Source organism: Lipomyces japonicus (assembly GCF_038497905.1).
Source record: "Lipomyces japonicus strain CBS 7319 unplaced genomic scaffold V1514scaffold_26, whole genome shotgun sequence".
In the NCBI taxonomy this organism is placed as follows: domain Eukaryota; kingdom Fungi; phylum Ascomycota; class Lipomycetes; order Lipomycetales; family Lipomycetaceae; genus Lipomyces; species Lipomyces japonicus.
In genome coordinates this window covers 79,229-106,106 of record NW_027117838.1, presented here as the reverse complement: position 1 = coordinate 106,106, position 26,878 = coordinate 79,229, and the positions used below count along the sequence as shown (strand labels likewise).

At 43.9% G+C, this 26,878-nt stretch overlaps 12 protein-coding genes across 12 annotated transcripts; 4 read left to right on the top strand and 8 right to left on the bottom strand.

The window, feature by feature from the left end:
• Positions 1 to 38: 38 nt before the first annotated feature.
• V1514DRAFT_332975 (uncharacterized protein) lies at positions 39 to 2,130 on the top strand. The gene has a single exon (XM_066927946.1). The coding sequence runs from the start codon at positions 329 to 331 to the stop codon at positions 1,940 to 1,942; it is 1,614 nt and encodes a 537-aa protein (XP_066782664.1). The 5' UTR covers positions 39 to 328; the 3' UTR covers positions 1,943 to 2,130.
• A 54-nt stretch (positions 2,131 to 2,184) lies between these two features.
• On the bottom strand, positions 2,185 to 4,932 carry V1514DRAFT_332973 (uncharacterized protein). Its single transcript, XM_066927945.1, has 3 exons — positions 4,549 to 4,932; positions 4,351 to 4,482; positions 2,185 to 4,242 (listed from the first exon to the last, which is right to left on the bottom strand). Exons 1-3 carry the CDS (start codon positions 4,768 to 4,770, stop codon positions 2,425 to 2,427), a joined length of 2,172 nt encoding a protein of 723 aa, XP_066782663.1. The 5' UTR covers positions 4,771 to 4,932; the 3' UTR covers positions 2,185 to 2,424.
• Positions 4,933 to 5,098: 166 nt separating this feature from the next.
• V1514DRAFT_332971 (uncharacterized protein) lies at positions 5,099 to 6,764 on the bottom strand. Its single transcript, XM_066927944.1, has 2 exons — positions 6,304 to 6,764; positions 5,099 to 6,231 (listed from the first exon to the last, which is right to left on the bottom strand). Exons 1-2 carry the CDS (start codon positions 6,514 to 6,516, stop codon positions 5,116 to 5,118), a joined length of 1,329 nt encoding a protein of 442 aa, XP_066782662.1. The 5' UTR covers positions 6,517 to 6,764; the 3' UTR covers positions 5,099 to 5,115.
• Positions 6,765 to 7,014: 250 nt separating this feature from the next.
• Positions 7,015 to 8,365, top strand: V1514DRAFT_332968 (semialdehyde dehydrogenase). The gene is made up of 2 exons (XM_066927943.1): positions 7,015 to 7,200; positions 7,247 to 8,365. Exons 1-2 carry the CDS (start codon positions 7,182 to 7,184, stop codon positions 8,314 to 8,316), a joined length of 1,089 nt encoding a protein of 362 aa, XP_066782661.1. The 5' UTR covers positions 7,015 to 7,181; the 3' UTR covers positions 8,317 to 8,365.
• A 421-nt stretch (positions 8,366 to 8,786) lies between these two features.
• On the top strand, positions 8,787 to 10,701 carry V1514DRAFT_332967 (cation efflux protein). The gene is made up of 2 exons (XM_066927942.1): positions 8,787 to 9,051; positions 9,109 to 10,701. The coding sequence occupies exons 1-2, from the start codon at positions 8,970 to 8,972 to the stop codon at positions 10,434 to 10,436; spliced, it is 1,410 nt and encodes a 469-aa protein (XP_066782660.1). The 5' UTR covers positions 8,787 to 8,969; the 3' UTR covers positions 10,437 to 10,701.
• Positions 10,623 to 12,019, bottom strand: V1514DRAFT_295449 (Pex12 amino terminal region-domain-containing protein). Its single transcript, XM_066925419.1, has 5 exons — positions 11,952 to 12,019; positions 11,803 to 11,880; positions 11,576 to 11,733; positions 11,203 to 11,484; positions 10,623 to 11,133 (listed from the first exon to the last, which is right to left on the bottom strand). Exons 1-5 carry the CDS (start codon positions 11,998 to 12,000, stop codon positions 10,705 to 10,707), a joined length of 996 nt encoding a protein of 331 aa, XP_066782659.1. The 5' UTR covers positions 12,001 to 12,019; the 3' UTR covers positions 10,623 to 10,704.
• A 159-nt stretch (positions 12,020 to 12,178) lies between these two features.
• V1514DRAFT_295447 (EXS family-domain-containing protein) lies at positions 12,179 to 13,955 on the top strand. The gene is made up of 2 exons (XM_066925418.1): positions 12,179 to 12,548; positions 12,629 to 13,955. Exons 1-2 carry the CDS (start codon positions 12,431 to 12,433, stop codon positions 13,702 to 13,704), a joined length of 1,194 nt encoding a protein of 397 aa, XP_066782658.1. The 5' UTR covers positions 12,179 to 12,430; the 3' UTR covers positions 13,705 to 13,955.
• On the bottom strand, positions 13,869 to 15,337 carry V1514DRAFT_332958 (nucleolar protein 12-domain-containing protein). The gene is made up of 5 exons (XM_066927941.1): positions 15,113 to 15,337; positions 14,915 to 15,020; positions 14,760 to 14,823; positions 14,275 to 14,678; positions 13,869 to 14,170 (listed from the first exon to the last, which is right to left on the bottom strand). Exons 1-5 carry the CDS (start codon positions 15,250 to 15,252, stop codon positions 14,018 to 14,020), a joined length of 867 nt encoding a protein of 288 aa, XP_066782657.1. The 5' UTR covers positions 15,253 to 15,337; the 3' UTR covers positions 13,869 to 14,017.
• An 81-nt stretch (positions 15,338 to 15,418) lies between these two features.
• On the bottom strand, positions 15,419 to 19,409 carry V1514DRAFT_332954 (uncharacterized protein). Its single transcript, XM_066927940.1, has 3 exons — positions 18,640 to 19,409; positions 18,325 to 18,592; positions 15,419 to 18,259 (listed from the first exon to the last, which is right to left on the bottom strand). The coding sequence occupies exons 1-3, from the start codon at positions 19,168 to 19,170 to the stop codon at positions 15,699 to 15,701; spliced, it is 3,360 nt and encodes a 1,119-aa protein (XP_066782656.1). The 5' UTR covers positions 19,171 to 19,409; the 3' UTR covers positions 15,419 to 15,698.
• Positions 19,410 to 19,576: 167 nt separating this feature from the next.
• V1514DRAFT_332953 (chaperonin Cpn60/TCP-1 family) lies at positions 19,577 to 21,565 on the bottom strand. Its single transcript, XM_066927939.1, has 3 exons — positions 21,464 to 21,565; positions 21,347 to 21,398; positions 19,577 to 21,257 (listed from the first exon to the last, which is right to left on the bottom strand). The coding sequence occupies exons 1-3, from the start codon at positions 21,464 to 21,466 to the stop codon at positions 19,732 to 19,734; spliced, it is 1,581 nt and encodes a 526-aa protein (XP_066782655.1). The 5' UTR covers positions 21,467 to 21,565; the 3' UTR covers positions 19,577 to 19,731.
• A 1,384-nt stretch (positions 21,566 to 22,949) lies between these two features.
• V1514DRAFT_332950 (60S ribosomal protein eL39) lies at positions 22,950 to 23,552 on the bottom strand. Its single transcript, XM_066927938.1, has 3 exons — positions 23,435 to 23,552; positions 23,077 to 23,177; positions 22,950 to 23,011 (listed from the first exon to the last, which is right to left on the bottom strand). Exons 1-3 carry the CDS (start codon positions 23,438 to 23,440, stop codon positions 22,963 to 22,965), a joined length of 156 nt encoding a protein of 51 aa, XP_066782654.1. The 5' UTR covers positions 23,441 to 23,552; the 3' UTR covers positions 22,950 to 22,962.
• Positions 23,553 to 23,957: 405 nt separating this feature from the next.
• V1514DRAFT_332948 (uncharacterized protein) lies at positions 23,958 to 25,643 on the bottom strand. Its single transcript, XM_066927937.1, has one exon. The coding sequence runs from the start codon at positions 25,426 to 25,428 to the stop codon at positions 24,148 to 24,150; it is 1,281 nt and encodes a 426-aa protein (XP_066782653.1). The 5' UTR covers positions 25,429 to 25,643; the 3' UTR covers positions 23,958 to 24,147.
• Between the last annotated feature and the right edge of the window lie 1,235 nt (positions 25,644 to 26,878).

The window sequence follows — 26,878 nt, the reverse complement described above, 5'->3', positions numbered from 1 at the left end:
AAGTTAAAAAAAGAAACAAAACACGGAGGCTTTATGTTGCGTGCCCCTTGCTGACTCAGTACTGAGTAAGCCAGGGCAATCCGAGCACCGTTTTTTGTTTCGATGTCCCTCGCTTCGACCCGAGGGGCCTTGATCAATCTCAGCAGGCACAAATTTTTGTTTTTCCCATTCCACTTCTCCGGCCGCTGACAAAGACAAAGGAAAGTAAAGGTTGACGACGAAGTACGGAGAACAACACGAACAAGAGCAAGAACGCCAGGAGGACCAACAACAAGCAGCGCCAGCAGACAACGAACACACGAAGACGAAACACGACAATTCTGCTGCCATGGCCGCTTCAAGACCTGTCTCCGCCACTTCACGTCGCTCACGCTCAGTGGCCTCGGACAGCCAGCTTCAGGCCGCCAGCAGTAGCAGGAGCAGCAGCAATAGCAACAACAGCGGCGGCAACAATAACAACTACAATCACCACGCAAGAACACCGTCAGTAACCCCTTCCATCACGCCGGCGCCGTTTGATCAAGCACATCTACTAGGATCGCTTGGTGCCGAGGGTCACCGGGCTCTGCTTGCTCATGACAAGACTCTTGATCTTTACCGCCAGAATGCCCGCCGGTCGCAGGACCCGGCCGTGCAATTCTCGTTTGCCCAATTTCTGATTCAAACCGTGTGCTCACTGGTGCATCATTCACAAGCCCAGGCTGAAGGTCAGGATATTCCGCGAGCGGCATCTGCTGTGTCGTCAAACGCATCTACGGTGTCGTCTTCCACATCCATTGCTGACGACTCCACTGCTGCTGGTACTGCTTCTGGAGGCACGTCAGCGACAAATACTACGGCTCGGCATGATGCTCTTTTGCGCGAGGCATATGCCGTACTCAAGCGCCTGGCTGATCGTAGTTATCCGGACGCTCAATACTTACTGGCTGACGCCTTGTCGTCTGGCTTGTTCCATGGAAGACGTGATTCCCGCGAAGCGTTCGGCCTGTTTGTTGCTGCCACCAAGCATGGCCACCCAGAGTCAGCGTTCCGTGCTGGCTTATGCTATGAGGAAGGCTGGGGTACTGCCAAGGATGTGCGCAAGGCTCTGCAATTCTACAAGGCCGCTGCGGCCAGAAACCATGTTGGTGCTATGCTCAAGCTCGGTATTGCATCGTTTTACAACAGACTTGGCATTCATCATCAACAGCGCGACGGCATCAGATGGCTTAACAGGGCTTCCGATGCCGCAACCGAAGTGTTCCCGCAAGGACCTTACGAACTGGCTCTCATTTACGAGATTGGGTATCTTGATCTCATTATTCCGGATCCAGCCTACGTTGCCCAGTTGTTTGTGAAGTCTGCTGACCTTGGATATGCGCCAGCCGCTGCCCGTTTGGGCGCCGCGTACGAGTACGCAGAGCTCACCTGTCCACATGACCCAGCCCTGTCTGTACATTACTACACTCAAGCCGCTCTTGCGGGTGATGCCACGTCCATGCTCGCACTTTGCGCCTGGTATATGGTGGGTGCTGAAAACGTACTCAATCGCAGTGAGGAGGAAGCATTTGAATGGGCCCGCCGGGCTGCAGATGCTGGCCTGCCCAAGGCCATGTATGCTGTCGGCCATTTCTATGAGTCCGGCGTCGGTACTCACCGAGACTTACTGGAGGCAAACTTGTGGTATACGCGAGCTGCCGAAGGTGGTGACTACAGGGCACAAGCTCGGCTCAAGGCCATTGCCGAAGCGCCACCGCCAACACCGTCAACTTCATTCTCTCATTCTGCATCTCATCTGCCAAGGCAGCCACCTGCTACAAATACTACTTTATCCATCACGTCATCATCTTCCTTACCCTCACATGCTACTCCTTCTCCTCCAAGAAATCAAAAAGCTTCGCCGAACACGCTCAAGCGGGAGCCTAATTCGCGATCGGAATCTGCCGATTGCATTCTTATGTGAAACAAGTTCTACGTACGGTGCAAAATGATATTGGCTTGTTTAAAATATATGGTTTATATATAGTTTATATGATATTGTGTCCCTTCGGCGCTACAGTAGTTACGTGATCTATAGACAGTGCTCTCGTTAGCACTTCGCAATTCACAACACGAGCTCAACTACACGCCAGAGACACAGGGAAAACGAATAATGAAAAGAAAAGATTTTACGTAGGCCGGCGCCCTCTTATTTTATTCTACTTGCGCTGCTCAAAACCTATCCCTCATGTTCTCCCTAGCCAATCAGAACTCTAGTCTTCTAGCCCCTACCCCATCTGATACTCGAAGGAACACTATAATTAATGATAATGTGTGTGTATGTATATGATGAACACGCGAACTTTCCCCCGCACCCAAAACGAAGACCATGACCAAGACCAAGACCAGAAAAAAATTTTACTTGAATTATTGTATCATAAAAATCTACAAGAAAAGGAAGCGAGGTTATCCCAGCCGAAATACGACTGTGCCCTTCTTGCCCTTCTTAACTTCTATTTCGTCGCGCGGGCGAGGCGGAGGCGCCTGAGTGGCCGCTGAAGCCCATCCAGACACCGGTGCCGGTGGTGGACCCCGCAGGGCAGGATTCAATTTCTTTTTTGATGGCAATGGCGGGAATTCGTTCAAGTTATACTTTAACTTTGCCGATGAGGATGACAATGATGAGGATGAAGATGAAGATGATCCTGAGTTTATCGGACGACTGGCAAATTGGATTTTTTGATCAGCCGTGCTCATGCTGGCAGATGTCGCGGTCGACGGCACCCACGTATTGGCATACGATGTAGACACATTGTTTGACGACGCGTTTTGAGGTGAAAACACTGACGTCGACCTGGGCAACGATCCACCGTTTCCATTGACTCTCGCAGCCACGGACGCTAATGATGACGCGGATGATGACGATTGCGGCCGGCCTACTGGCTTGGCCGAAATCTTTAAGGCCGCAAACGATGGCAAATCACCTGAATCCAGCCGTGATGCTGGCGAGCTTGACCCACCACTCCACACGGTCGATCTCATGGGACCTTTCCCTTTCGCCTGCCGACTAGTCGTATTGCCACTTCTGTTGCTGCTGTTGTTGTTGCCACTTCCGCCATTGCCGTTCGTGGCTCCTGAAAAATCGGGAAAATCTTCTCGCAGCGTGCGCCAATTATTCCACGCCGTGCGTAACTCGTTCATGCGCGCAGGTTGGTCGGCAAACAACTCGGCAAGTTCGTGAATCAAAATTGCAATCTCACCAATCTCTCCATGCGTGACGTCTTCGAACAAATCGCCGTACCCAGCCACCAGCTCCTTGGCCGTGATTGCGCTTTTCCGGAAGTCAGTATTTAAGGCCCTGAACACCCTGTACTTGTCTGAATCACGCGTCAGCAGCTGCGCGGCACGCTCATCCAGTCGTTGATGTCGATACAAATTCAACTCTGAATTGGAATTAGCAGCCGCGGGTATGCTATTATTATAATTACTATTACTATTATGATTACTTGTTGCTGTAGTCGTCGCCGTTGTAGTTCGGGATGTCTGAGTTGGAAACCCGGCTGAGAGCTGTGATCCAAAAACTCGGCCGTCATACCCTCCAACCTGCCGGCCTCTGAACTCAACATCAATTGTCCTGGCTGCCTTGCCCTTACCATAAATATTTGCATGTTCCTTAACCTGATGAGCTTTTAAATCAATCTCATTCTCAAACACGACGAATTTCTGTTCCAGGCAAGACATGGCCGGACACAGAAAATGGGCACGCCGGAAATGTTGTTCCAAAGCGTCGTAATTTAAGAAATACGAAGGCTCACTGTTGCCAGTCAAGTGCCGATCGCAGATATGACATCGTTCGTGTGATTCCCGGTAGTGCACGCGCAGCTCGTCTGCCGAATAATACCGCACTTTGCAAAACTGGCATTCAGGGTGTCCGGAAAACCCTTCCTCGTCGCCGACACGCTCGTGCCTGGCCAGCGCTTTTTGAGTGTATAATTTGTGCTCGTGCGTAAACACTTTCTTGTTACGCGTGCAAAGCTGGCACATAACCTTGTGATGCACTTCCTTAACGTGCCGCCGCAGGTCGGCCCACCCACCAGTGGTGCTTACATACTGGCACTTGCGATCGGGGCAATTAAATTCCAGCAACCGTTTCGTGTCGGCCTCAATCTGAATACTGTCAAAATCAATGCCCAGCTTGCCATTAGTCGATACAATGTCGGCTGGAATGTAGTCCTCATACCGCTTGGCGTGGTCAATCGTGAAAATGATCTTGTCTTGGTTCGTCTACACCACAGACCAGAACAAAAATTTGCATTCTGATTAGCCCACTGCCAACAATTCTCTAAAACACGACCACGAAAATAGCGCCGGACAAAATGTTCTTCAACTTACTCGGCAGTGAACGCACGCGTTCGTGTTATACAGTGCCCGCATCCGCAGCGCGCAAACATGGCAAGACCGGTGATTGCATGGCGACACGGCACTGTACTTCACTGGCTCAGCGCAAATGAAGCAAACCTCTGCCTGGTACAATTAATTTAGCTGTTCACTCATCTCATCTCATTAAAAAAAATTCCAATTCAAACTTACCGTCGCGTCGGCGGCACTACCTGCTGCTTCTGCTTCAAGCTTTGCTACCGCTCTTGAAGATTCAGTAACCTTAACCTGACCAGCAACCGGTTCGACCGCATTGTCTGCCAATAACACTTGCTGTGCTCGTCTCGGTCGTCGATGATGGTGGTTACCATTTCGTCGCTGCCGTGACGTACCCGCCTGGTCGGACTTGCCTTTCGTACTTGCCGTACTCGACATCTCTCGATAAAACCGTTTTCGCTAGATTTTATGATTTAGGATGTCTAAAAAAAATCAATTCTCCCGGCTTCTTGTACTTGTCGTCTTTGAATTTGAATTAAAAAAAAAAAAGGGAAAAAAAGATTGGCAAATGTATATATATAAATCTCGTAAAAGATGTCGTCTTCAAAGATTTAAAGTCCAATACACTTTCGCCGCCGGCAGGTCACGTTTTTCAACTTTTTTTTTCCCATGTAACATTGCCAGTTCGGGCCTAAGGGTCTGGTACCGCGAAGCGCATGCGCAGCAGCGCAAATTAAAGCTACATAAAGTGTTAATGGGCATTTACTTGTTTTTATAAAAAAATCATATTGTAAATTGCATAAATGGCTGTCTAAGGTTCAACGTCTCGTGGACGTCTTTGTCTGTCAGCGGCATGCCAACCTGTAGAGCCACTTGCAAAGTCGCCTTTGCCGAGTTGATGTCACCGTTGACCATGTTTGCATGATACAGGGCCGAGTAATGCTCGGGTCCAATTGGAGCGTCTTGCTGGACCAGCTTTTTAAATGCAGAAACACACAAACCAATGCTGCCTGCACGTGCGGCGGCATTCATGACCGCCAGTAATAGTCCACTGTCCGGTTCAAACCGGTTAGCATGACTTTGCTCTTCCGGCGGTTCCACTGCGACATTCCACACATACTCCATCATTTCATAGGCGTCCCGCTCAACAGACTCAGCAGCTGCGTGCAGAAAAACAGCCCATATAAACTCGTCCACGATATGATAGTACTGTATTGTCATGTTCATGAATCGGCGCGCCAGTCGCAGGTGGCAAATATCTATCAACCGGTGCGTGATCAGCCGGTACGTGGCAAATGGTAAAACCACGCCTGCTGATTCGGCATGCTTGATTGTCTCGGCTGCCTGTTCGAGTTCACCAGTGACCAGGTACGAATGCACGATCGCGTCCCATTCGGTCGCAGTCCACCGGTGCCCGTGCCGGCGCCAATGTTCGGTCATGATTACTCGCTCGCGCATGCTAGCGTCACGGCAATACCGCAACACACCGTACACAGCTTTGCTGGTTTCCTTCTTGATTGGAACATGACGGTCTAGCATATGCTGCACCAGCGCTGCAGCCTTGTCCCCAGCCGTGCCGGCGCACCGGTCTCGCTCGGCTTGTAGCAAGATGTATCTAAACACTGGCTCTGGTAGCGGTGAAGTGGCATATTTTTTTTGGTTGTCTAACCGCAGTATCTGGTCTGCAATAGCATAAACTCCTTCACTATCCTCATTCGCGTAGCAGGTCTTTACTTGGCGTAGCAGTTCTAAACCTGTATCTTCCGATTCATAATCGCCGTATTCCTGATGTCGACCATGTCCTTGTGTTGATGTTGATGTTGATGTTGATATTGATGTTGATGTTGACGTTGATGTAGATGTAGATGTAGATGTAGATGTAGATGTAGATGTAGATGTAGATGTAGATGTAGATGTAGATGTAGATGTAGATGTAGATGTAGATGTAAATGTAGATGTAGATGTAGATGTTGTTGATATCGGTGTTGTTGATCTTATTGACGTCGATGTTGTAGGTGTTGTAGGTGTTGTAGGTGTTGTAGGTGTTGTAGGTGTTGTCGGTGTTGTCGGTGTAGGTACCGAAGCTGATGCTCGTGTTGATATTGGTGTTGGTGTTACTGATTTTGATGCATGTGATGGTCGTCGTTGGCTTCTGGCTTCTATTTCAGCCTTGATAATGGTCATTATGTTTGGTGGTCTGTTTCGTGTTTCTACCTGGCTATTCCCAAAGGTTAACCATCACTTTCGTTCTTCTCGATATTAATTGTCTTCCTACCATGACAGGGGTTTTGAAAATTCTTGAATCGGCAATCCAAAAATCGTCCTATCCCGTTTAGCTAACCACACTATTGCAATATATACAATGGCTCGTCATTAGACAAAACATCATTGTTTTTTGTTTGGGATCCACTCACTTCGGTATCTGTGGGGTTTCCTTGGCTTCTTGTAACAGGCTTTTCAGATATTCGAGTTCATAGCGTGATCCATCGTTATGTTCCTTGCCTGGCTTGGAAAAACTTCTCAAGCACCTCCGCCCAATAGCATTCTCGCTTTGAACAATACACTGGCATCTAACCGGCCATTTTGGCGGACGCATGTGAGCCAATAACTTGGGTATATAATTCCCTTTTGCCGACAATTATGACGCTACGATTTCGCATTTGCTGGCTCACGCTTTTTCCAACCACTGACCCTAAAACCCTCACCACTATACATAAGCGGCGCGATTAAACTTTCACGATGAGCAAGAAGTTTTAGCCAAAGGCCAAAACTTTTCTTATTATTGCCACAACAATACATACCTTCCATATTTACAAAACAAATACGTTTGTAATAAAAAAATTCTAAAAATGAGTTTGAAGCGAGCAGGTACAATTATTTTTTTTTTGTGGCGAGAAGTGGTCTAATTTGTTAGGTGTCCTTGGAGCGACTGGCAGTGTGGGCCAGAAATTTATTCTCCTTCTGTCCAGCCATCCACAATTCAAGCTGCACAAGCTCGGCGCGTCATTCCGTTCTGCAGGTAAGGCTTACAAGGATGCCGTCACTTGGAGGCAAACTGCGACCATTCCTGAATCAGCCACAGAACTTACCGTGGTCGAATGCAAGGCATCTGAATTTGCCGACTGCGACGTTGTGTTTTCTGGACTGGATTCCGACGCTGCGGGTGATATCGAGAAAGAATTTAGAGATGCTGGATTGGTTGTGTTATCGAACGCAAAGAACTTTAGGCGTGCGCCGGACGTGCCATTGGTCGTGCCGCTCATTAACGTGTCCCACTTGGACGTGATCGCACGGAGACTCGAAGCCGTGGCTAGCGAAAACAAGAAAAAGCCGGGATACATTATTTGCAATTCTAACTGTTCGACTGCCGGTCTTGTCGTGCCTCTTGGTGCGCTGCAAGAGAAATTCGGCCCATTGGACATTGTCGTCGTGACCACGTTGCAAGCCATTTCCGGTGCCGGGTTTTCACCTGGCGTACCCGGATTCGACATTCTGGACAACGTCGTGCCATACATTTCAGGTGAGGAGGACAAGCTCGAATGGGAAACACGAAAGATTCTTGGCTCGGTGGATGCTAACACGAGCGAGTTCGTGTTGCAGAATGATACCAAGGTGTCGGCCCATTGCAACCGGGTGCCGGTCACGGACGGTCATCTTGAGTGCGTGTCCATCAAGTTTAAGCAGCAACCAGCGCCATCGCTTGAAGAAGTCAAGCGAGGGTTGCGTGATTTTGTCAGTGAACCGCAGAGACTGGGTTGCCCGTCTGCACCAAGTCATGCAATCTATGTGCTTGAAGAAGAAAACAGGCCGCAGCCAAGATTGGATCGGGATCGCGATGGCGGCTACGCGGTTTCGGTTGGAAGAATAAGACCTGATCCGGTGTTTGATTACAAGTTTGTCGTTTTATCGCATAATACCGTTATTGGCGCTGCAGGATCCGGCGTGTTGATTGCTGAGACCTTACTCGCCAAGGGGTTGTTGTAGTTACATATACATATGCATATAGAGACTTTAAATAAATTTTGAGAACCCATACAAGTCGTAAGTGTACATATGGAGTGTATTTTGCAAGGGCGGTCTACAAGTGCTCCTGCAAAATATCAAAGGGTATTCAACCAAACCCATTGTACGATTGCCTTCTCCACGAATAGTTCTTGAAGTACAGCGCCTTCTTCAAAGCAAAGAGGCGTAGATCTAGTACAAACAGTTTATCAGTCACCCGAAGGTCACTACATAATTATATATTTCTACATTAAAAATAAAAAATCAACTAACCCTCTTGTGCTTGACAGTAGTTCAATTATTAACCTCAAAGGTGACCTGTCTTCTTAAATTGGTTACTAATGCACGACAAATATCCCGCCACGCAAACGCAAACAATTTCCGGACAAGTGCATCCAGCATTAGCATGTGGCGCATGCAAAAATTTGTTTGTTGCGTGATCTCTTTCTTGTGGTAGTTTACATCAATATACAAAGTGTGCAGTTATATTTTTTGTTGTTCCACGATTGGGTTTATTTTGTGTGTATTTTGGTCTTTGCTTGAGTGGTCAGTCTCAACGGTTCATACATATAATCTGGGTTTGGAATCGTTCTAGCTTTCATTGATAGTTGGTGTCCCCCTAAGTACCTACGAAAATGTTCAAGCTTGGCCGCCAGGGGAGAATCATTACTCTTCTCGTGATCGATACCTCGTTCTTTTTTCTTGAAGTTATTGTTGGTATGAATTGTTTTTGACAAGTGTTTTATTCAAATTTGCTAAAGCAACATTTTTTAGGATATGCCGTCCATTCACTTGCGCTCGTCGCTGATTCATTTCACATGCTAAACGACGTGTTTTCACTAATTATTGCCCTATGGGCAGTCAAAGTTTCCACGTCAAAGGCTGCAACCATGGAATATTCGTATGGCTGGCAAAGGGCTGAAATTCTTGGTGCGCTTATTAATGGCGTGTTTCTGTGCGCCTTGTGTTTAACCATATTTTTGGAAGCCCTGCAACGATTCGTGGAACCACAAACCATCACAAACCCGGTACTCGTACTCGTTGTCGGCAGCGCAGGTCTGGCGTCTAATATTATTGGTCTTTTACTTTTTCACGAGCATGGCCACTCGCATTCACACGGCGGTGGCTCAGGTGGTCATTCCCATTCTCACGGTAGCGACGATGGCGCATCCTTCCCTGACGATGATTTGTCTCATGATCTTGATGATCCGGACGCACTGGAAATCAGCGCCCTGCTTCCTGACTCTGTTGTTCAGGAATCTCTTGCCCAGCAGCAACGTCGCGATCGTCATGTTCATGACCACGCTGCCGCTACCAGCGTTACCGAGTTCGATGCTGCTGGCCAGGCTACCGAGCGCACGTCTCTGCTAGCCGATATTGAATCATCATCTCATCATTCATTTGCTCATTCACACGCTAGCCGAACGCGAGATTTCAACCAGAAAAATGGCAAGAAGAAGCCCAGCCAGTCACTGAACATGCGTGGCGTTTTCCTGCACGTGCTGGGTGACGCGCTAGGAAATATTGGTGTCATTGCGACAGCCCTGTTCATCTGGAAGACGGATTATTCATGGAGGTTTTATTTTGACCCGGCAATCTCACTTTTCATCACGATTATTATTTTTACGACGGCACTGCCGTTGGTCAAGTCGGCGTCGAAAATTTTGTTGCAGGCCGCGCCAAAGGGAATTGACATGGTCGACGTTAAGGACGAGATTCTTGCCCTCAACGGCGTCAAGTCCGTGCATGATTTTCATATTTGGATATTACGCGAAAACTTGTTTATTGCATCACTTCATGTCTCAGTCACGGTATCGGCCGATGAGTTTATGGAGTTGGGCAGAGAGATCCGCAGTTGCTTGCATGCCTACGGCATTCATTCGGCCACGATTCAGCCCGAATTCGCAGACTCTTCCTCCGCATCGACTCGATCTGTGCAATCGTCTTCGAACCCGACGTCTGATATTCAGGCTCCGCCACCAGAATTATCTAATGACGAGTTTGATCAATCTTGCTTGTGCGTGGACGGTTGTGTTGAGGCAGCATGTTGTGTAAACAAGGCTGAAGATCATCACGAAGATGACCATACACATTCACATTAGACTTTCGGCGATCATGCATATTTATAATGAAGTTACTTTTTTATGAGGTTGTTGTTTTGGATTTTGATTTTTCATGAAAGAAAGAGAAAATTAGACGTTTTTAAGAGTAGCGCGTGCGTTGGTGCATTCTTCATAATTTGCTATTAGTGTTTTTTTTTGTTTGGTCATATATATTCGGTATAATTCCGGGGTTTCTTATTCATGTATTAATAGATTATTATAATAATTTTTTTGGTCAAATAATAATAAAATTATATTTGACATGTTTTTATTGCAACGGCAGCAAGTTCTGCTCTTTGCAAGGTTGACGACATAGCGGGCATTCTGGTTTTTCACCACACCATTCACAAATGCATGCCCAACAGAATAAATGACCACACGGTGTTGTTGACGGGTCAGTCATGAATGACAAGCATAATGAACATTTTCGTGATTGATCTGGCTTGATGAACTTGAACTGATTCGGATCAGCTAGCGAAATTGTTTTGCGAGAATTTTTATCGGACCTGCCGTTGTTATCTTGAGATTGAGTTTGAAGATTTAAACCATCGCCTTCAGATGCCTCGTGCTTGTTGTACTCAGAGATTACGGTAGAGATTTGTCTTGCAAGATGAATGCCAATCTGAACCGATAAAAGTAAGCCAAGAACTTCATACCCTGGCCGGCGTTCATAATCTTGAATTTTTCGAGAAAAAATCTAAATCGGGTCGGGTTAGTATTATTTTTTTCTTTTTTTTTTTTTATTTTGAGTTGTATACATGCGTACATATCGAATGCCCCATATTCTTTTAATAAAGTGATAATAAGATCCATAGAAGTAAAATACTGCAAGATGGATCGTCGCCAGTGCTTCACCGGAAGTAAGCACGTTTAAGTTGCGCAAGACCAACGTGTTTAGTTTTAACATTAACGATGACGACGACGATGATGATGATGATAATTCAAGATATAATTCCAGCCAGTCCTTTAATTTCTTGCGCAACTTAGGCAAAGCCTTGGTAATAATGTAAGGTAAAAAAGCTGCCGAGGCCACGTATCCAGCCCGTCGCTGTTATGAAAAATGTCAGTAATCTGTTGTTTCACTTGGCCACGCATGAATCTCTAAAAACCATGTAAGTGATAAAGTTTAAGCATCGTACCTTACAACTAATCAATGACTTTTTGTCATTACTGGTTTGAAAAATATTACAATACTCCTCACCCAAAGTTCGTGACCCGGTAAGCGTGGTTAACGATAGGTACAGCAACGTGGCAGCAGATCCCACTTCGGCAGAGTATTTGTGCAAAACCTGAGAACCTAAAAAAACCCCAATAGATTAATATTTAACCAAAAATAGTTTTAAATTCAAATAAAAGTTCCACTTACCAAATGCTCGCCGGATGACTGCCGATAGCTGTTCCCTCACTCGCTTCTCAATCTGTTCATCCTTCTGGCTCGACCGGACTTTCCCACAAAAATTCAACACGTTAACAACCAAATACAAGTTACATGTTTACTTAATAAAAAAAACTCACTTATATCTGCCGCCGGTGAAAACGAAAACGCATCATGTGTTTCAACCATGTCGTGCCATTAGGTTCGCTCTCTTGTTCCATTCCTTCCTTTCCTCGGTTACAGATAAAGTATGGGGTTTACCCTGCCTTGACTTGATGTAAATCAGAGCAGCCCCTGAAATCCCGCCGGGTAAGTTGTGTCACTGAGCAGCAGCAGCAGCAGCAGCAAAGGCAGCCCAAAGTCAAGCCGCCATCACGGATTTACATACTCCTTCTGCTTGGAAAAACAAGCACAAAAAATTTAAATATTGTATAGATCTTAATAGGAGGCACTTTTGCTATTATTAAATTATATTTTGGGGGAGGGGTCAGAATTCCTGATGAACTGAGAGAACTCCAATTTGGGTCTTAATTTTTGCAGCAGTGTTAAAGGCCTCCTCTACCTTTTGGAAAATTTTGCTTTTGTCTGGTTTTTTTTTGAGGGACAGGCGGAATAACGGATGGAGGAACAGGACGGGCAAGTCACTGTTGAAAGTTTCGTGCCCGTCTCGGGCGAGATTAGTTTTTTCAACTTATACCTCCCTTTGCCATATCGAGTGATTTTTACCGTCGTTTTGGGTTCGTGTGTTTTGTTTTAAAATTGTTTTTAATAATTATATATTATATGATCAGTACAGTAAATTAACTAGTGGGTATAGGCATATGGGCATATGGAGTCGCGCTGCACACGCTGGAGCGCAAGCGCATTGATGTGGGCGCATTGTTACGGCATTCCACCGTGAGCGCACCACCGCTGTACCGGGCCGTGTATCAAGTCGCAGCCGTGCTCACAGTCGTGACTGGTGCGAATGGCTTGCTATACCGGCTCACGATTCAACCAACCACCGGTGCTGGCTGGGACGCGTTACCCATGTTTTGCCTAATCACGATCCCGGTCGTGTTCATGTACCCTGGCCTTGCGTTTCATCGACCTGGCAGGTACAGGTTCGTGCGTACGTTACGGCGCATCTCGCTGGGCGGTCTGGATAAGGACAGCCGGTTTTCAGACATCATTGTGGCAGACGTATTGACATCATATACCAAGATCATTGGCGATCTCTGGGTCGTGTTGTGCCTTTTTTGCCGTGGCCACAGCATCACCACGGCTTTTCCGGACCGGTTATGTGGCGGCAGGTGCGTGGCCCCGTTCGTGGTGGCAATTCCGTACGCAATCAGGCTGCGGCAATGTCTTATTGACTACGTCCGGTCTGGCATGCAGGATCTAAATCATTTGATGAACGCTGTTAAATATTTTTCTTCGTTCCCGGTCATTATCCTGACCTCGGTTCAGTCTGGCTCGCCGGCGACCGTGCAAGCTTTTACGTACGTTGATCAACATACAATCTATAAACTTTGGATCTTATCCATGTTTGTCAACTCTATCGGATCTTTTTATTGGGACGTAACTAAGGATTGGGATTTGACAGTATTCAAGTTCAATTCTAAGGAACCAAATTTAAAGGGCTTGCGTGCTCAACTATATTTTAATTCATTTTTTTATTATTTTGCCATCTTGGCCGACTTGATACTTCGATTAATTTGGATCACAAAATTATTCCCTGGCTTGCAATTTTTTAACGGCAGTGAAAAAGGATTATTTGCGATTGAACTTTTGGAAATCTTTAGACGATGGGTTTGGTTGCTTTTAAGACTTGAAACCGAATGGATTAGAACTTCACATTTGGGCAAGCTGCCGGTTAATCTGAGCGAGGTTGCAGAAACCAAGGATTATTAAGTATATGTACTTTTGTATCTTGTCATTCTGCATTTTTTTTTTAAAAAAAAAAGGAAGGTCTTTGTTTTTTTTTTTTTTTTTTTGTATTATAGCCAACCCCTTTGGGTGAGTAAGCGCCTCATATTTCCTTAATTTTTTGTTTTTTTTTTGGTAAAGTATTTGTACATCAGAATATAATTTTGCATCATTGTGAAAACAGAAACTAATTCTTCTTTAAACCTGTATATTTACATTCATCGCAAAAAAAAATATACATCAAAACTTTTTTTTTTTTTTTTTTTTTTTTTGGAGCAGGAATTTGTTTTAAATTTGCTCATCGACGTGGCCTCGACGATGCTGCTCTTTCTTTCTTTTTGTTTGCCTTTCTCTCCAACGGTGTCAGGTATCTAAATTTTTTCTTTTTAATTTTTGGTGCCACCGGAATGCCTTTATTAATCTTCTCCACTCGTTTTGCGTAAAACGCAGCCTGTGATTTTTTTTTAAAAAAAAAAGAAAAAAGTCAGTTATCAAATTTTTTTTTGAAAACAAAAAAAAAAAGGGAGAGAATTTGATTAACTCCTGTTTGCATACCCTTCGTAAGCTATTTTTCAACACGTCTTCATTCGCGTGTCGCTTGTTGCCCACGCGGTCATCATCATGTCGTTGTTCATTGTCTTCATTTTCGGCATCATATTCTTCAATAATAACGGTCGTGTTTAAATTTTGAACCTCTTCGTCATTGTCAATGTTGATTTTATTATCGTTATTGTCCTTGTTGTTGTTGTGGTTGTTGTCGTCATTTTCGCCATGGTGACTCGAATCAATGTTTGCTTCACTTTCATATGTTTGCACTTGCCGGCCATGGATTCTTAATATCGGCTTTGGCCTAACATTTGTATCCGCCGTAGTTGCTGTTTCTGAGTCGGATATGCCAGACCATTCTTCATCTGAACCTTCTGATTCTGAATCGTCACCATGATTAAGCAATTGCTGGTCTGAGTCATTGTTTCGAGTTAGCTATTGGCGAGACCCGAAATAATATAACAATTGATTCCATATCCATTGTCAACACATACTTCTAATTAGCTCGCTCGTTCGTTCAACATGTTCTTCCAATTCAGCTTTTCGTTGTTCTCGTAACTTTATATTTTTTCCCCCCCCTCACAAACCCAGGAAAAACGGTTAGTTAAATTTAAACCAAAAAAAATTGCAAAATTTCAAGTTACCGTACAATCTTTCGCTCTTCTAATCGTTCTTCACGGGCTTTAACCTTTGCTCGTTCTTGTGCTTTCTCTTTCCTTTCCACGTTTCGCTTATGAAATCCAGTAAGATATTGTCTTTTAATTCCGCATTAGCTCCTTCATTTTTTTTTTTTTGGTTCACAAGACTTGAACAATGATAATTTATAATTTTAATTTTTCACACATACTCCCGTTGGTCCTTGTCGAACACGATCTCGCGAACAGGCCGGCCGTTATAGCCACTGTGGTTGCTACCGTTCCTGCCGCCTCCTCCTCTGCGACCACCACCGCCACCCCGCCCTCGGTCCTTGAAATTCCCACGGGCCATAATGTTGAACTGATTAATTTAAAAAAAAAAAAAGACAAACAAAAAAAAAATCGAAAATTTTGTTCAATTAAGAATTAAAAAAAAAAGAATAGCGAAGAGTTTGCTGTGTTTAATTTACACTATTTTTTTAATCCCAAACGCATTGGGTTGGGGAACTCAATTTACAGTATAATACACAACACTGCAAAATAGAAAACGGAAACAATACAATTTAAGCAGGTTGTTAAAAATCTATAAATTTAATATAATCCCCCGACTATACATGCAAAATGCAAATGACCAAAAACAAAAAAAAAAAATCCAGTGATTGTAAAAAAAGTCCAAAATAGAACCAAAAAAAAGAGAAATAAAAACGCCATTAAAAAAAATAAAAAATATTTAGACGCCATTGCAAAACAACATATTATAAGAAAAAAAAAAAAAGGAAAAGAAAAGAAAAGAAAAATTCACTGCGTAACATTAAAATACGACTTAAAATGTGGTTCATCTATAATATTATTTCGAACCACGTAGTAAACATGTAAAAAAAGATGAGGAAATTTTCTCAAAAAGTAAGTCACAAATCCATCTGGCATGGTACCCAAAATCACTTGCACGTTATGCGGCAAGTCTTGATAATGATGCTTCTTGTTGCGCAATGCCCTGAGCAGGTCCAATACCTTATCCGGATAATACTTGCGATACTTGCCCAAATTTTCAAGCAGGCTTCGGTCCACATGTTTTTGCCAATCGTTAAACACGACCCGGTTCGGTTCGGATTCCAGTTCTTGTAATAATTCACTAGGCGGTTCACGACGTTCAATCTCAAACCGGTCCGATGCATCCAATAAGAAATCAAGTCGTTTCTGGTTCGACCAAAAATATGGATGCGCTAGTACGCCTGCAGCCGTGGGTCGATTTTTGGGATCCTTGTCGAGCATGCGTTCGATCAGGTCCCTGGCTTCGACTCCTTCATATCCCAACATGTCCAAGTAATCAAGATTATACTCGCCCTTGACAATGTTGGCTTCCCGCATGTATCGATCCCCATATGGGTGACTTCCACCTGATAATACATAATAAAAAACACACCCGAGCGAAAAAATATCAATCGCGCGAGTGGCTCGCCTGTTGGACAAGGTGTCCAAAACTGCCGGTTCCGAAGTGGACCCGGCAGTATGATGAGTAACTGTATGTTGAATGCTGGAACCAGACGCGCCGCCAGATTCGTCTGGCTCAACTAATAATTCCGGTGCCCGCCAACCGGACGTGCCGGCCGCGTGAGCAGTCGTGGCCCGAAAACTACTCTGATCACCTTCCAACTTTTTGCACAAGCCAAAATCAGAAATCAGCAATCGAGCCGGCGCAGCCGAAAATTCATTGCTATTGGCATGCACAGCTTGCATGACTGCGGTCTTCCTGGGAGGCGCAACAAGAATGTTTTGCGGCTTGATATCCCGATGCACGATCTTTAATGAATGCAGATATTGCAATCCATTGGCAATCTGGTACAAGACCTTTGGAGGGTCCATTCGGCTCACCAGGTCACTAAACGAACTCGATTTCTCAACCACATCTTGCAAAGTGGCCGGGCATAATTCTAATGCAATGTACAAAAACTTTTCACTCTCTTGCTTGCAATAGTATCGAATCACGTTGGGATGATCATCGCTCTCTTGTAATAATGAGACTTCATGTGATGCAACGTCATAAAAATCCAACAGCATACGCTTAACAGCGACCTCCCTGTTTTCAAATGAGCCCTTGTAGACCACCGTACCATGACTGCCATATCCTAGAATAGTATCGGTAACTTCAAGAGCATTGATTGAATACGAACCAGATGCAGCCCTGCCGCCATCGTCGCCATTTTCCTCAACTAACAACTCATCCGTCACAAATTTCGCACCAATTTTCTGCATGATGACCACATTCTTATCCTTGTCATCCTTAGCATTGTTATTGCCATTTGCATTTCGCCTGCCACCTCTTGCGCCTCGCCTGCGTTTTTTAACTTGTGCTTGCCCGTTAACTACTTTATCGGCAATCACGCCGTCAGTTGGAACGTCTACTGAGTTGTCAAAAATTTCGCTGTCTAGATGATGATTGTCTCCTGTGCCCGTCAGGATAGTCACTTCCTTAGATGCTTTCGCTGTTACGGTTGCGCCTTGTTCCCGATCCGACCCATCATGATCGGATAATGATGAACTAGTAGTGGTATTTGTCGACGAAGTTTTGCCAGCAAAAATGTCTTTAACTGAAACAAACTCTTGCGCCGACAAAATCTCCCGAAGTGATTTCCTTCGAAAGAAAAGATACCCAACCACGATTAACGGGAACAGCAAACTCACGTCAACCAATGCTCGAACAGGTAACGACACTGAACCTCCGGATCTTATCCATGCCCACGATGATGCAGATGTTGCAGATGGCAATGATGAAGTTGCAGGCAACCCAATTTGAGGTGCCGGAAGTGACCCGCCAATAAGCGGCACCGGGATTGGCAATTGATCGCGCCGGCCATCATGGACTCCAATCAATGAAGGCCTAATATCTTCTTTCCTGGTATGCGGTACCGCACCGATGCTCCATAACGACGCCGGCGCGCTTTTAACCAGCCAAGGAAAATGCTGCTCCGAAAGCGCATACCAACCACCATCGATTGTCCTGTTGACAAACGCGGCCTGCAAACCCGGTTCCAAATATCCACCATTATCCGTAGTTCTAATCTTGGGCTGCGGAATCACAACAAATGATTCTGATTGCCCGCCTGCAGAGGCAAAATCATGAGGGCTCAACACATCAAACACGGAAATTGCTGGTGATGGCAAAAGCTTGACCCAAATATTTGCCCTCTCGACCTGGTCATATCCAAGAATCATGCCGTCATGTAATGCATAAACGTACAAATTATCCATGCTGGAAACATGTTGCGCTTCTAGATCTGCGTCCATGTTATTAGGACCCCATGTTGAATATGTCACGTTCCATTCGACCTTGTCCTTCGAATGAATCGTCAAGCGGTATTCTAAATGGATTGAACCCCGCGTCAGTCTCGTCTTTAAAGTAACAACATTCAATAAATGAACTCACCTGTTCTTCCAATGATAAAAACTTGTTCGCCTTCTAATACATCACTCCAATCACTCTCATCATCATCATCGTCGTCGTCGTCGTCTAGTCCGTTCAACGTGCTCTTCAACTTGCATACTGATCCAAATCCATATACTTTAAGAACTTTGCCCGTTCTAGCATTTATTGAAAAAAGCGTCGTATGTCGTGACCCAGTGTAATATTTGTCATCGCCACGAATCGCCATGGGCGCATCTTGAACCAATTGTTTGATCGAAACTGGTAATTTCTAAAAAAACTCAATAAAAAAAAATTAAAATGAGGAAAGTTTATTACCTGAAGACCACTGTTTGGTTTAAAATAATATAACGTGCCGTCACCTAATGGTTCAACCATCCATGTCAGGTCATCGTCTGAACTGCCGTTGTCCTTCGTTGCTTTCACGACAGACCCTTCGCCAGCTAAAAACCATCGCTCCTCGCCAGAGTACCGATCACAAGCATGCAATGATCCATCAACGGTAGAAATTAGTAAGAAATCTGCCAATTTCCAATTGCTGATATGTCGTTCTTCAGCAAGTCCTTTCGCCGTTGTTGGTGTTGTTGGTGTTGCTGCTGCTGCTGCTGACGCTTGCTGATTGTTTCGAATCGTTGGTGGCGGTACATCTTTTTTTCCTGATGATGAAACATGCACTAATCCCGCTGCTGAGTGATGCACGTCCACGTTGTCATGCTCTTCATGCTTGCTGACAGTGTTCTTGTTACTGGCAACGGATTCGACACCATCCAGGCAACAAATTATCAATACAAAAAAAAGCAAGACAATTAAAAGACGACCAAATCCGGTTGTCCTTAAATTTCGCCCCATCTAGTATTTAAAACAAGAATATAAAAAAAATCAAAGATCAAGCCTGGGCAGGTAAGTACTACTTCAAATAGGAAGCTTTTGATAATCGAATTTATAGATCCAAGCCTCCAACCCCACCCAAGTTTAAGAATAACGTAAACAACAAAGATAACAATCGGCAAAATACCTAGCTGTTAATCTTTGATCAATTATGAATCATTAAATTCTTTTGTCCTTCTCAATCTTTGGGTTGTCGTGCAAAAAAATGTCACGAGCGAAAAATCTACGTGCGGGTTTCCCCAAAAGAAGGGGTCGAGGTCCCGAAACTTTCGCACGGTTCGTTACGCCAACGTTCTGTTTTCTTTTAACAATGAAATGGCCTGTAACGTAGTAATTCCGTCAAGATAATCGATATCTCGAGAAAGAATTGGAGATCTTGATTCGAAAAAAATATGTATATTAAGAACATTTAAACTATGTACGCTACAATCATGCAAGTGACATTAATTTTTTTTTATTAGATTCTCCTTCTTGTCCCCTCTCATTGCCTATAGAAGCAATTGGACTTTTTTTTTGGCGTGCTTAATATGCCTGCCTGTTTGCTGTTCGTGGTTGCGCTCGAATAATATTATCAACCCGTAATAACAATTCAGCTGCCTCCGACGCACTCGAAACCACGGCTCGTTTTAACTTGTAACTCTCAACCACGCCTGCTTCCCTCATGTCTATTATCTTGCCGTTATCCAAATCTAATCCGGAAGATGTTATACCGTTGTAAATGGCTGACCTCAACTTGGCCACCAATTCACTAGAATCTAAGCCGGCATTGTCGACCAGGATGGTCGGCAACTGACGCAGGGCACGAGCGAATGCTTCCACTGCCAACGCGCGCTTGCCATCTTCGTTCTGGGCCGCACCGTCGACCGCTTTAGACATGATCATTTCCGAACAGCCACCACCCAACACGGTTCGAGTTTCAATGACGGTTTGTGACAACACCGAAAGTGCATCGTGAAGCGACCGTTCAGCTTCACCAAGCAATTGCTCAGTGGCGCCACGCAGGACAATCGTGCAAGCTTCACCTGCAGCAACACCAGAGAACTTGAGTAACGTGTCCTCACCGATAATGACTTCTTCAATCAAATCACAATGACCCAGTTTAACCAGTTCAGGATGATCAAACGTAGATGCAATCTCGCCACCAGTAACGAGAGCCAAGCGCTCGATGCCATCAAAATCGGCATGCTCAATTGATACGATTCCGGAATCAGCAAACAATTGCTCCGGATAATTGTAAATCAATTGCCGGTTCACAAAGCAATTAATACCATGAGCCTTAATCTTGTCAACTTTTGCCTTCATTTTTTCCTTTTCTGCTCGTTCAAGCTCGGCAAGCTTGCTGGTGGCATCCACTTTAAACTTGGCACCAAAAATCTTGACCTTATCTGTATCCATAGGCGTGTTAGCAATTAAAATCTTTGCATTTTCAAGTCGCTTGGGTTGATTAACGCCAATTCTTTTATCCAAAATAAATCCTTCATCGAGGTAGGAATCAATTAACCTTCCGCCGGCCTTTTTAATAATTTGAATGTTATCCAAGTTCGTGCTGCCTTTTAATCTCAACACGGCATCCACGGCCAATTCAGCGAAATAATCCCGATCTTGTGATAATACTTTTGAACTTAACGTGGTCTTGGCAATCGCGATCAGGTCTTTTCTAAACGCGGCCTTGTCCTCGCCGTTATTAACAGCAGCCTTTTCTAACGCTTTTAATGCAGCAGCAGATGCAATCCTGTAACCTTCAATAATTGTTTGCGGATGAATTTTTCTGTCAACCAATTTCTCGGCCTCACGTAATAACTCGGCTGCCAGAACCGTGACTGACGTGGTGCCGTCTCCGACTTCATCATCTTGAACTTTTGAAATATTGACCAATACTTTGGCTGCGGCGTTATCCAACGCAATCGACTTTAGAATCGTGGCGCCATCATTGGTAACCAGGACTTCACCAGTGGACGCAGACTGCAACAATTTATCCATGCCCTTGGGACCTAAGGTGGTCTTTACTAAATCACCAACAGCTATGGCACCAACAAATGCGGACAATCCTATAATGCATCAGTTAATCCATTCACAAATAAAATTTGCTCTTCAATTATTAAAAAAAAAATAGATGGGATCCTTCAAACCAACATACGCGCATTCTCAGCTCGCTCTTCCGTCACTTGATCTCCAAAAATTTGCACAGACTAAAATAAAACCAATTAGCAATGCCGCGATTGAGAAAACCTTTATAATAAAACAAAAACTATACCATTTTTTTTCACTTTCACTTTAACCGGGCGTTCGTGGGAAAATTAATGACTGTAGTACTGTTCAACTGGCACGCGTAAGAACAATTTAGAAATTTGTTACAACCGTCGCGCTTTGCCTGCTCCTTTGTTGGTGCACTTATGCCGATAACAATGGGCCGCTACAGCTTTTGCACATTCATCGAACAGTTTACTGCACAGAAAAATCTATTTTTTTTTTCTGTTCAGTTATATTACTCGTCATGAAGGACAGGTAATGCAAGCATGTAATGAAGAAAGAGGTGATTAATAGATTTCAAACTGCGCTTAATCAAAATTAAAGGCTCCTAATGGGATAGACCCGACAAATGTCATTTAACTTTGTTCCAGATACCAAGTTTTGATCATTTTCGAATGATGTTAGCAACATCATGAATGTTTAGGAAGTTGTTAGCATGGCATGGCATTTCCTGGGTGATATTGAATACGTATTTGACTGGGTTGAGTACAGACAAAGTTCACAAATCTAGACAACAAAATGGAATTTTATAGTCATAAAAAATTGCAAACTTCATGTGATAATACGATATCTTTTTGGTTTCTTTATTTGCTTAATGAAGTGAGGGTTGCAAATTATTTTCTCAAGTGCACGATCTAGCAATGGCAAAAAGGAAAATAAAGGCGTGTGCCATCTCAACATGAACGTTAAGAATTAAATACGCTGTCCAAATGAACATTATCATCACATTCAAATCTAAGATGTCTGGCAGGACCTTTGGCAGGCACCTTTTATTTAGAATTTGTAACTGAAAGGCTTATATAAATTGCAACAATTTTTTATTTTTTACTGCTGGCAAGAATATGTATGTATTGTGAACGAAAGCAAAAGTGTATGATTACTTTTGAATCCTTGAATGGATATCTGAATCACCGGTTACAAACTTCCCACTCGCTTAAAAATGAAATTGAATAAAAACGACTTGTTGTATACCTTAACTAAACCATGGCATATTGATTTTTATCGCATCAAAGTGGGGTTTGGAAGCAAAGGTGTATTATTATAATCTTGTTTTTGGAACTAAGTTTCCACACGGTTGAGCTCACTTGACCTTGTACGTGTAGATCTGATATAATTAGGGTGATCATGGTAATTGCCAATCATTAATCATGTAAAAATAAGAAACTTATATATTTTACATAATAATTTACTGGTTACCAATATTACGATTTCACCAATTAAGACAACAGAACATAGTATCCTTTCAATATCGAATTTGCAATCGTTCTCATGTTTTCATTAAAGAGGTCTTTTTCAATTTAAATTGGTAAAAAAAAAATGCCATCATATATTTTTAAACACCGTTTCACTTTTATTCCCATATTTTTTGTAACTCATACACTCCAAATTAAACCCGTAGCATAACCATGAAACAAAGGAGTAACAAAAAAAATTGTATTCAAAATGAAATAAAAAAAAATAAACTACCCTGACAAGCAGTTTATTTTTATTGTCGATGTTAATTTAGATGTTCAATTTCTTTCTGCGCCACTGTCTTCTCTTGGTGTTGTATCTATCAAAAAAAAAATTAACTTGGGGCCTTTAAACCTACAACGTAATCCTATCGAGTAAACATACCTGATGGTGTTGCCAGTCTTGAGTCTGAACCACTGGGGAACACGACCATCCTGGTTTTGGGCCTTAGCAAGCTTGATTTTAGTCCGGAAAGACTTGTGACTCTGATTCAAAAACATTAGCACATTAATCATGCAAAAAAAAACGGAGTTGGTTAAGAAAAAAGTCGGAAAGCATGATTTCTTCATTATTTCCCAAGTTATATAATCCCATGTCTAACTCTCTCTCATCCAGCACCACACTCAACCCAACCAAAATAATCATGACAACAAATCACAATTAAAAACATGACAACTATAAAATCACATGCTTTCCCACCAATCATAACCCACGACACTTTATCTTTTGATCATGGACTTACCGGCATTGTAAATGTTTACTGTCTAGTTACGAAACAAACGACAACTCGCGTGAACAGCGTGAAAACTAGTTTTGCCAGCAAAGCCGCTTTGTTGTGGGCGCGCTCCCAAACTTGTTAGGGAAAGGGTTTTGTTTTATTAGCTAGCCACGGCGATTTTTGCTGCGTGACTGCGAATAGCCCTAAGCAACTTGTAGCCCTAACTGGGGTGTGTGATCTCGTGACCCCGGCCTGGTTGTGTTACATAATCAAGAAATAAACTTCAATTTGGACCCACTACTGCTGGAGGACAACAATCGACTTGTCATGCAGTGACCATGCACTCAGTATTCGACGGTGACATATGGGTATATATGTGTAGTCTATGCACGTATTTTGCTTGCGTATAAAGTTCTCATTGCATATGTACTTTAAACGCCCAGGCCAGAGAATGTTCTTGTCGCTCGGCATTGTCATTGAATTTTACCATTCAAATTACGCTTGAATGCAAGCATATTGCGAACAAAAAAATAAAAAATAAAATAAACCCAGATATATTATTACCAGACCATGTAAAGAACTTATCCTAAAATTACAAAAACATAAACAGAAAAACGAAAAAAAAAAAAAAAATGTTACAAGCCCACGAACCCCGTTATCAAATGTTTACAAAAGATATATAAACGAACGTTGTGGAGAATATAAATTAATAACTTTTCTTTTTTTCTTTTTGAAAATTAAATTTCAAGACCCTCGATACCTTCAGTCTTGTTAATTTTCTTCCACTTATACCTGCACTGAATTCGTGACCTGACCCCGCCCATGCGTTCGGACACTAACGTCCAATTAATATCACCACTTGGGTCAGCAAGTTTAATGTCACTAATTATTGAAATCAGTCTGTTTTTCTCCTCGATCGACCATTTGTTTTGGCACCGGCTAGATCCGCACTTCACATAGTTTCTCCATCTATCACGACAGTCCTCCGGCATGCGACCGAGGATGCGACCAATCACTTTCCATTGCGCACCATGCAACGCCGCCAGGCGTTCGAGTTGCTTGTCATCTTCAGGACTCCACTTGCCCCGCAGGTCGTAAGGGTGATATTTCCGACGCACGTGTTTGTACACGCTTGCCCTTGTGCGATGAGGCAGCGCGCTGGCGACCCGATCCCAGAAATTGTCCTTCTTACGCTCGTTGGCCCACACCCTGCGGCGCAGTGCCGGTAGGTCGTAGCCGTTTTCAGCCGCGTAATCCCTCATGAAATCGTCCAGTACGCGCACCTCGTCCTCCGTGAATGATCCGCCGGCAGAAGTCGTCGCGGTCCCGGCCGATACGCGACCACTCACGTCGACATTAGATGACGACGATGATGCTGGCGCAATTCCATGATGATGACCACCATCTTCTCCACTCAACACCAGTACTCGGCGATTGTTGCTAATCTTGGTTGCTTGTGATTGCAGGGCTTCCATCTCAGCCACTGCGGCAGCGGCAGCTTCTGCCTCTGCAGGAGAGATTTGCAAGTTGTGTTCGTCAATGTGAAGCGGCCTGCCACTGGCTGCTGCTGCCAGTGCCAGCGCAACACCGTTGCTCTCTGCCGGATAGCCCAGCTGCTCTAGAATGCCTTCAACCGAGCGCTGCTGCTGCTGGTCGTGCCTGTGAGCTTGCGCGCCATTCGAATTGTCAGCTTGAGTCACCACAGAATTGTTGTTGTTATTACTATTGCTGTTATTATTATTATTATTATTATTATTATTATTATTATTATTATTATTATTCTTAATATTGTTGTCGTTATTGTTGTTGTCATTTGTATCCTTGGACAAGTTGGCCAATTCGGGATCAAGCGCGACATTAGGTGCCGCAGAACTGTAATTCACAAACTGGGATGCAAACTCGTTCGAATCCATGCTGCGATCACGACGACGACGTTTTGATGAACGAATATCGGATTCATGCGTGGCTGATGACGTGTTGAACGCGGATGCGGAGTTGAAACTGTCGATTTTGTCCATGTTGTAGTAAACTAAAACCAAAACAAACACAACACGAATTTGCCACCGAGAATTGTTCAATTGAAAACCAGCGGTCAAAAGAGAAAGAAAAAAAAATAATACAAAGAAGTTGTTCAAGATATGATCTCTTTGTCTTTGTCTTTGTCTTTGATGCGATGCGATGCGATGCGATTATACTGAGGACTTGACTTGAAGGCGGGTAAGAGCTTACTTAGTTGTGGATGGCAAAAAAAGAGTTGCTCAGGACGAGAATAAAAAGGCAGCGAACGGGGACGGCGAGGCCGGGTGACGACGCAACATAAGTGTCACTGGGTTTTTATGCTAGCTTTGACTCACGTTCGGGTCAGCCGGCTTTTGCTGTTAAACTATGTGGGTCAGCTAATGAGTGACATTCTCTGCCAGTGCTATAGCCTACTTAAACCATGGCATACATTATATTGTTCGTAAAATAATACATATTGCCACTGCATGCGACAAATCCGTAATAAGCTGCCATTATCACTGGGGCATTACAGGGTCATACATTTGGGCAATGACTAATCCATCACGTCACAATATTGGTACCGATGCTAAGTGAGAACGGCAAAGGCGATAAGCGTACACCATTTTGCTAGATGTATATATATAGTTGCAATTGGGTTATATACGGTACGGTACAACAAAACGTGTACGGTGCAATGGCGGTCTCCATGCAGGCTAAGAACCGACAAGCCTTTTTTACACTTTCTGGTCTTTGTTTTTTCCATTCTCTGGTCATATAGTACTCGCCCAACCTGTAAGTGGCCAATCTGAATATGCATGATAAGGGGCGCATTTGTTGGGTTTCAGCATTGTCATGCATTGCTGGCAACCGATATGTGAATACGTACGTCGTATAAATTGTATGTTCACCGATAAGTTCGGTACACCTCGTTACAGAAATACATTCATATACGTGCCAAATTAAAAGCAAGGAAGCAGGAGAACTTAAACAAAAACGCCTCATATAATGTTGCAACCGGTAGCACATTACCCTGCCCTTGGTGCAGTTGGCAATTTAAGGTTAAGGTCTCATGCTGCGGGTCTTACTTTAAAAGCTCAAATGCATTTAAACGCGCCAAGCTTTTTGATTAGACATGCACGTTTATGCTTTCTTGGCTGCCTCGGTATATTCATATTACTACCTGGATTGGCCAACTTAAATTCTTACCAGCTGACGCGGCATGTCACACTGTCAGAAAAGAGCATGAAAATCACATAAGATGTAATGACGAGAAAGGAAAAATTTCTGAATTTCTTGTTTTTGCACTGTGACTTGTCAATGCAAGTCCAGTTATACGCATTTCTTGTCTCCTTGTCTCCTTGTGGCCAGGTGAGCCAATGTGCGGTGCCACCCTCCGACGTGTGCGGAATTGTCATGCGCAAATTAAATCCCACGGTATTTAAAATTATACAAGGTACTTATGGTATC

What these genes read in the sequence shown, in the direction of transcription:
- V1514DRAFT_332975 (XM_066927946.1), top strand. Translation starts at nt 329, where the DNA reads ATGGCCGCTTCAAGACCTGTCTCCGCCACTTCACGTCGCTCACGCTCA.
- V1514DRAFT_332973 (XM_066927945.1), bottom strand. Translation starts at nt 4,770, where the DNA reads ATGTCGAGTACGGCAAGTACGAAAGGCAAGTCCGACCAGGCGGGTACG. An exon ending in GTAGTGCCGCCGACGCGACG is followed by an intron (nt 4,483 to 4,548) that starts GTAAGTTTGAAT and finishes TAATTGTACCAG; the next exon opens with GCAGAGGTTTGCTTCATTTG. An exon ending in ACGCGTGCGTTCACTGCCGA is followed by an intron (nt 4,243 to 4,350) that starts GTAAGTTGAAGA and finishes TCTGTGGTGTAG; the next exon opens with ACGAACCAAGACAAGATCAT.
- V1514DRAFT_332971 (XM_066927944.1), bottom strand. Translation starts at nt 6,516, where the DNA reads ATGACCATTATCAAGGCTGAAATAGAAGCCAGAAGCCAACGACGACCA. An exon ending in CAACAACACCGATATCAACA is followed by an intron (nt 6,232 to 6,303) that starts ACATCTACATCT and finishes ACATCTACATCT; the next exon opens with ACATCTACATCTACATCTAC.
- V1514DRAFT_332967 (XM_066927942.1), top strand. Translation starts at nt 8,970, where the DNA reads ATGTTCAAGCTTGGCCGCCAGGGGAGAATCATTACTCTTCTCGTGATC. An exon ending in TTTTCTTGAAGTTATTGTTG is followed by an intron (nt 9,052 to 9,108) that starts GTATGAATTGTT and finishes AACATTTTTTAG; the next exon opens with GATATGCCGTCCATTCACTT.
- V1514DRAFT_295449 (XM_066925419.1), bottom strand. Translation starts at nt 12,000, where the DNA reads ATGGTTGAAACACATGATGCGTTTTCGTTTTCACCGGCGGCAGATATA. An exon ending in AGTCATTGATTAGTTGTAAG is followed by an intron (nt 11,485 to 11,575) that starts GTACGATGCTTA and finishes TTTTCATAACAG; the next exon opens with CGACGGGCTGGATACGTGGC. An exon ending in GAATATGGGGCATTCGATAT is followed by an intron (nt 11,134 to 11,202) that starts GTACGCATGTAT and finishes GACCCGATTTAG; the next exon opens with ATTTTTTCTCGAAAAATTCA.
- V1514DRAFT_295447 (XM_066925418.1), top strand. Translation starts at nt 12,431, where the DNA reads ATGGAGGAACAGGACGGGCAAGTCACTGTTGAAAGTTTCGTGCCCGTC. An exon ending in GATTTTTACCGTCGTTTTGG is followed by an intron (nt 12,549 to 12,628) that starts GTTCGTGTGTTT and finishes TAGTGGGTATAG; the next exon opens with GCATATGGGCATATGGAGTC.
- V1514DRAFT_332958 (XM_066927941.1), bottom strand. Translation starts at nt 15,252, where the DNA reads ATGGCCCGTGGGAATTTCAAGGACCGAGGGCGGGGTGGCGGTGGTGGT. An exon ending in GATTAGAAGAGCGAAAGATT is followed by an intron (nt 14,824 to 14,914) that starts GTACGGTAACTT and finishes AAAAATATAAAG; the next exon opens with TTACGAGAACAACGAAAAGC. An exon ending in AACGAGCGAGCTAATTAGAA is followed by an intron (nt 14,679 to 14,759) that starts GTATGTGTTGAC and finishes ACAATGACTCAG; the next exon opens with ACCAGCAATTGCTTAATCAT.
- V1514DRAFT_332954 (XM_066927940.1), bottom strand. Translation starts at nt 19,170, where the DNA reads ATGGGGCGAAATTTAAGGACAACCGGATTTGGTCGTCTTTTAATTGTC. An exon ending in AACCAAACAGTGGTCTTCAG is followed by an intron (nt 18,593 to 18,639) that starts GTAATAAACTTT and finishes GAGTTTTTTTAG; the next exon opens with AAATTACCAGTTTCGATCAA. An exon ending in TTTTATCATTGGAAGAACAG is followed by an intron (nt 18,260 to 18,324) that starts GTGAGTTCATTT and finishes CAATCCATTTAG; the next exon opens with AATACCGCTTGACGATTCAT.
- V1514DRAFT_332953 (XM_066927939.1), bottom strand. An exon ending in AGAGCGAGCTGAGAATGCGC is followed by an intron (nt 21,258 to 21,346) that starts GTATGTTGGTTT and finishes GATGCATTATAG; the next exon opens with GATTGTCCGCATTTGTTGGT.
- V1514DRAFT_332950 (XM_066927938.1), bottom strand. An exon ending in AAGACTGGCAACACCATCAG is followed by an intron (nt 23,012 to 23,076) that starts GTATGTTTACTC and finishes TTTTTTTGATAG; the next exon opens with ATACAACACCAAGAGAAGAC.
- V1514DRAFT_332948 (XM_066927937.1), bottom strand. Translation starts at nt 25,428, where the DNA reads ATGGACAAAATCGACAGTTTCAACTCCGCATCCGCGTTCAACACGTCA.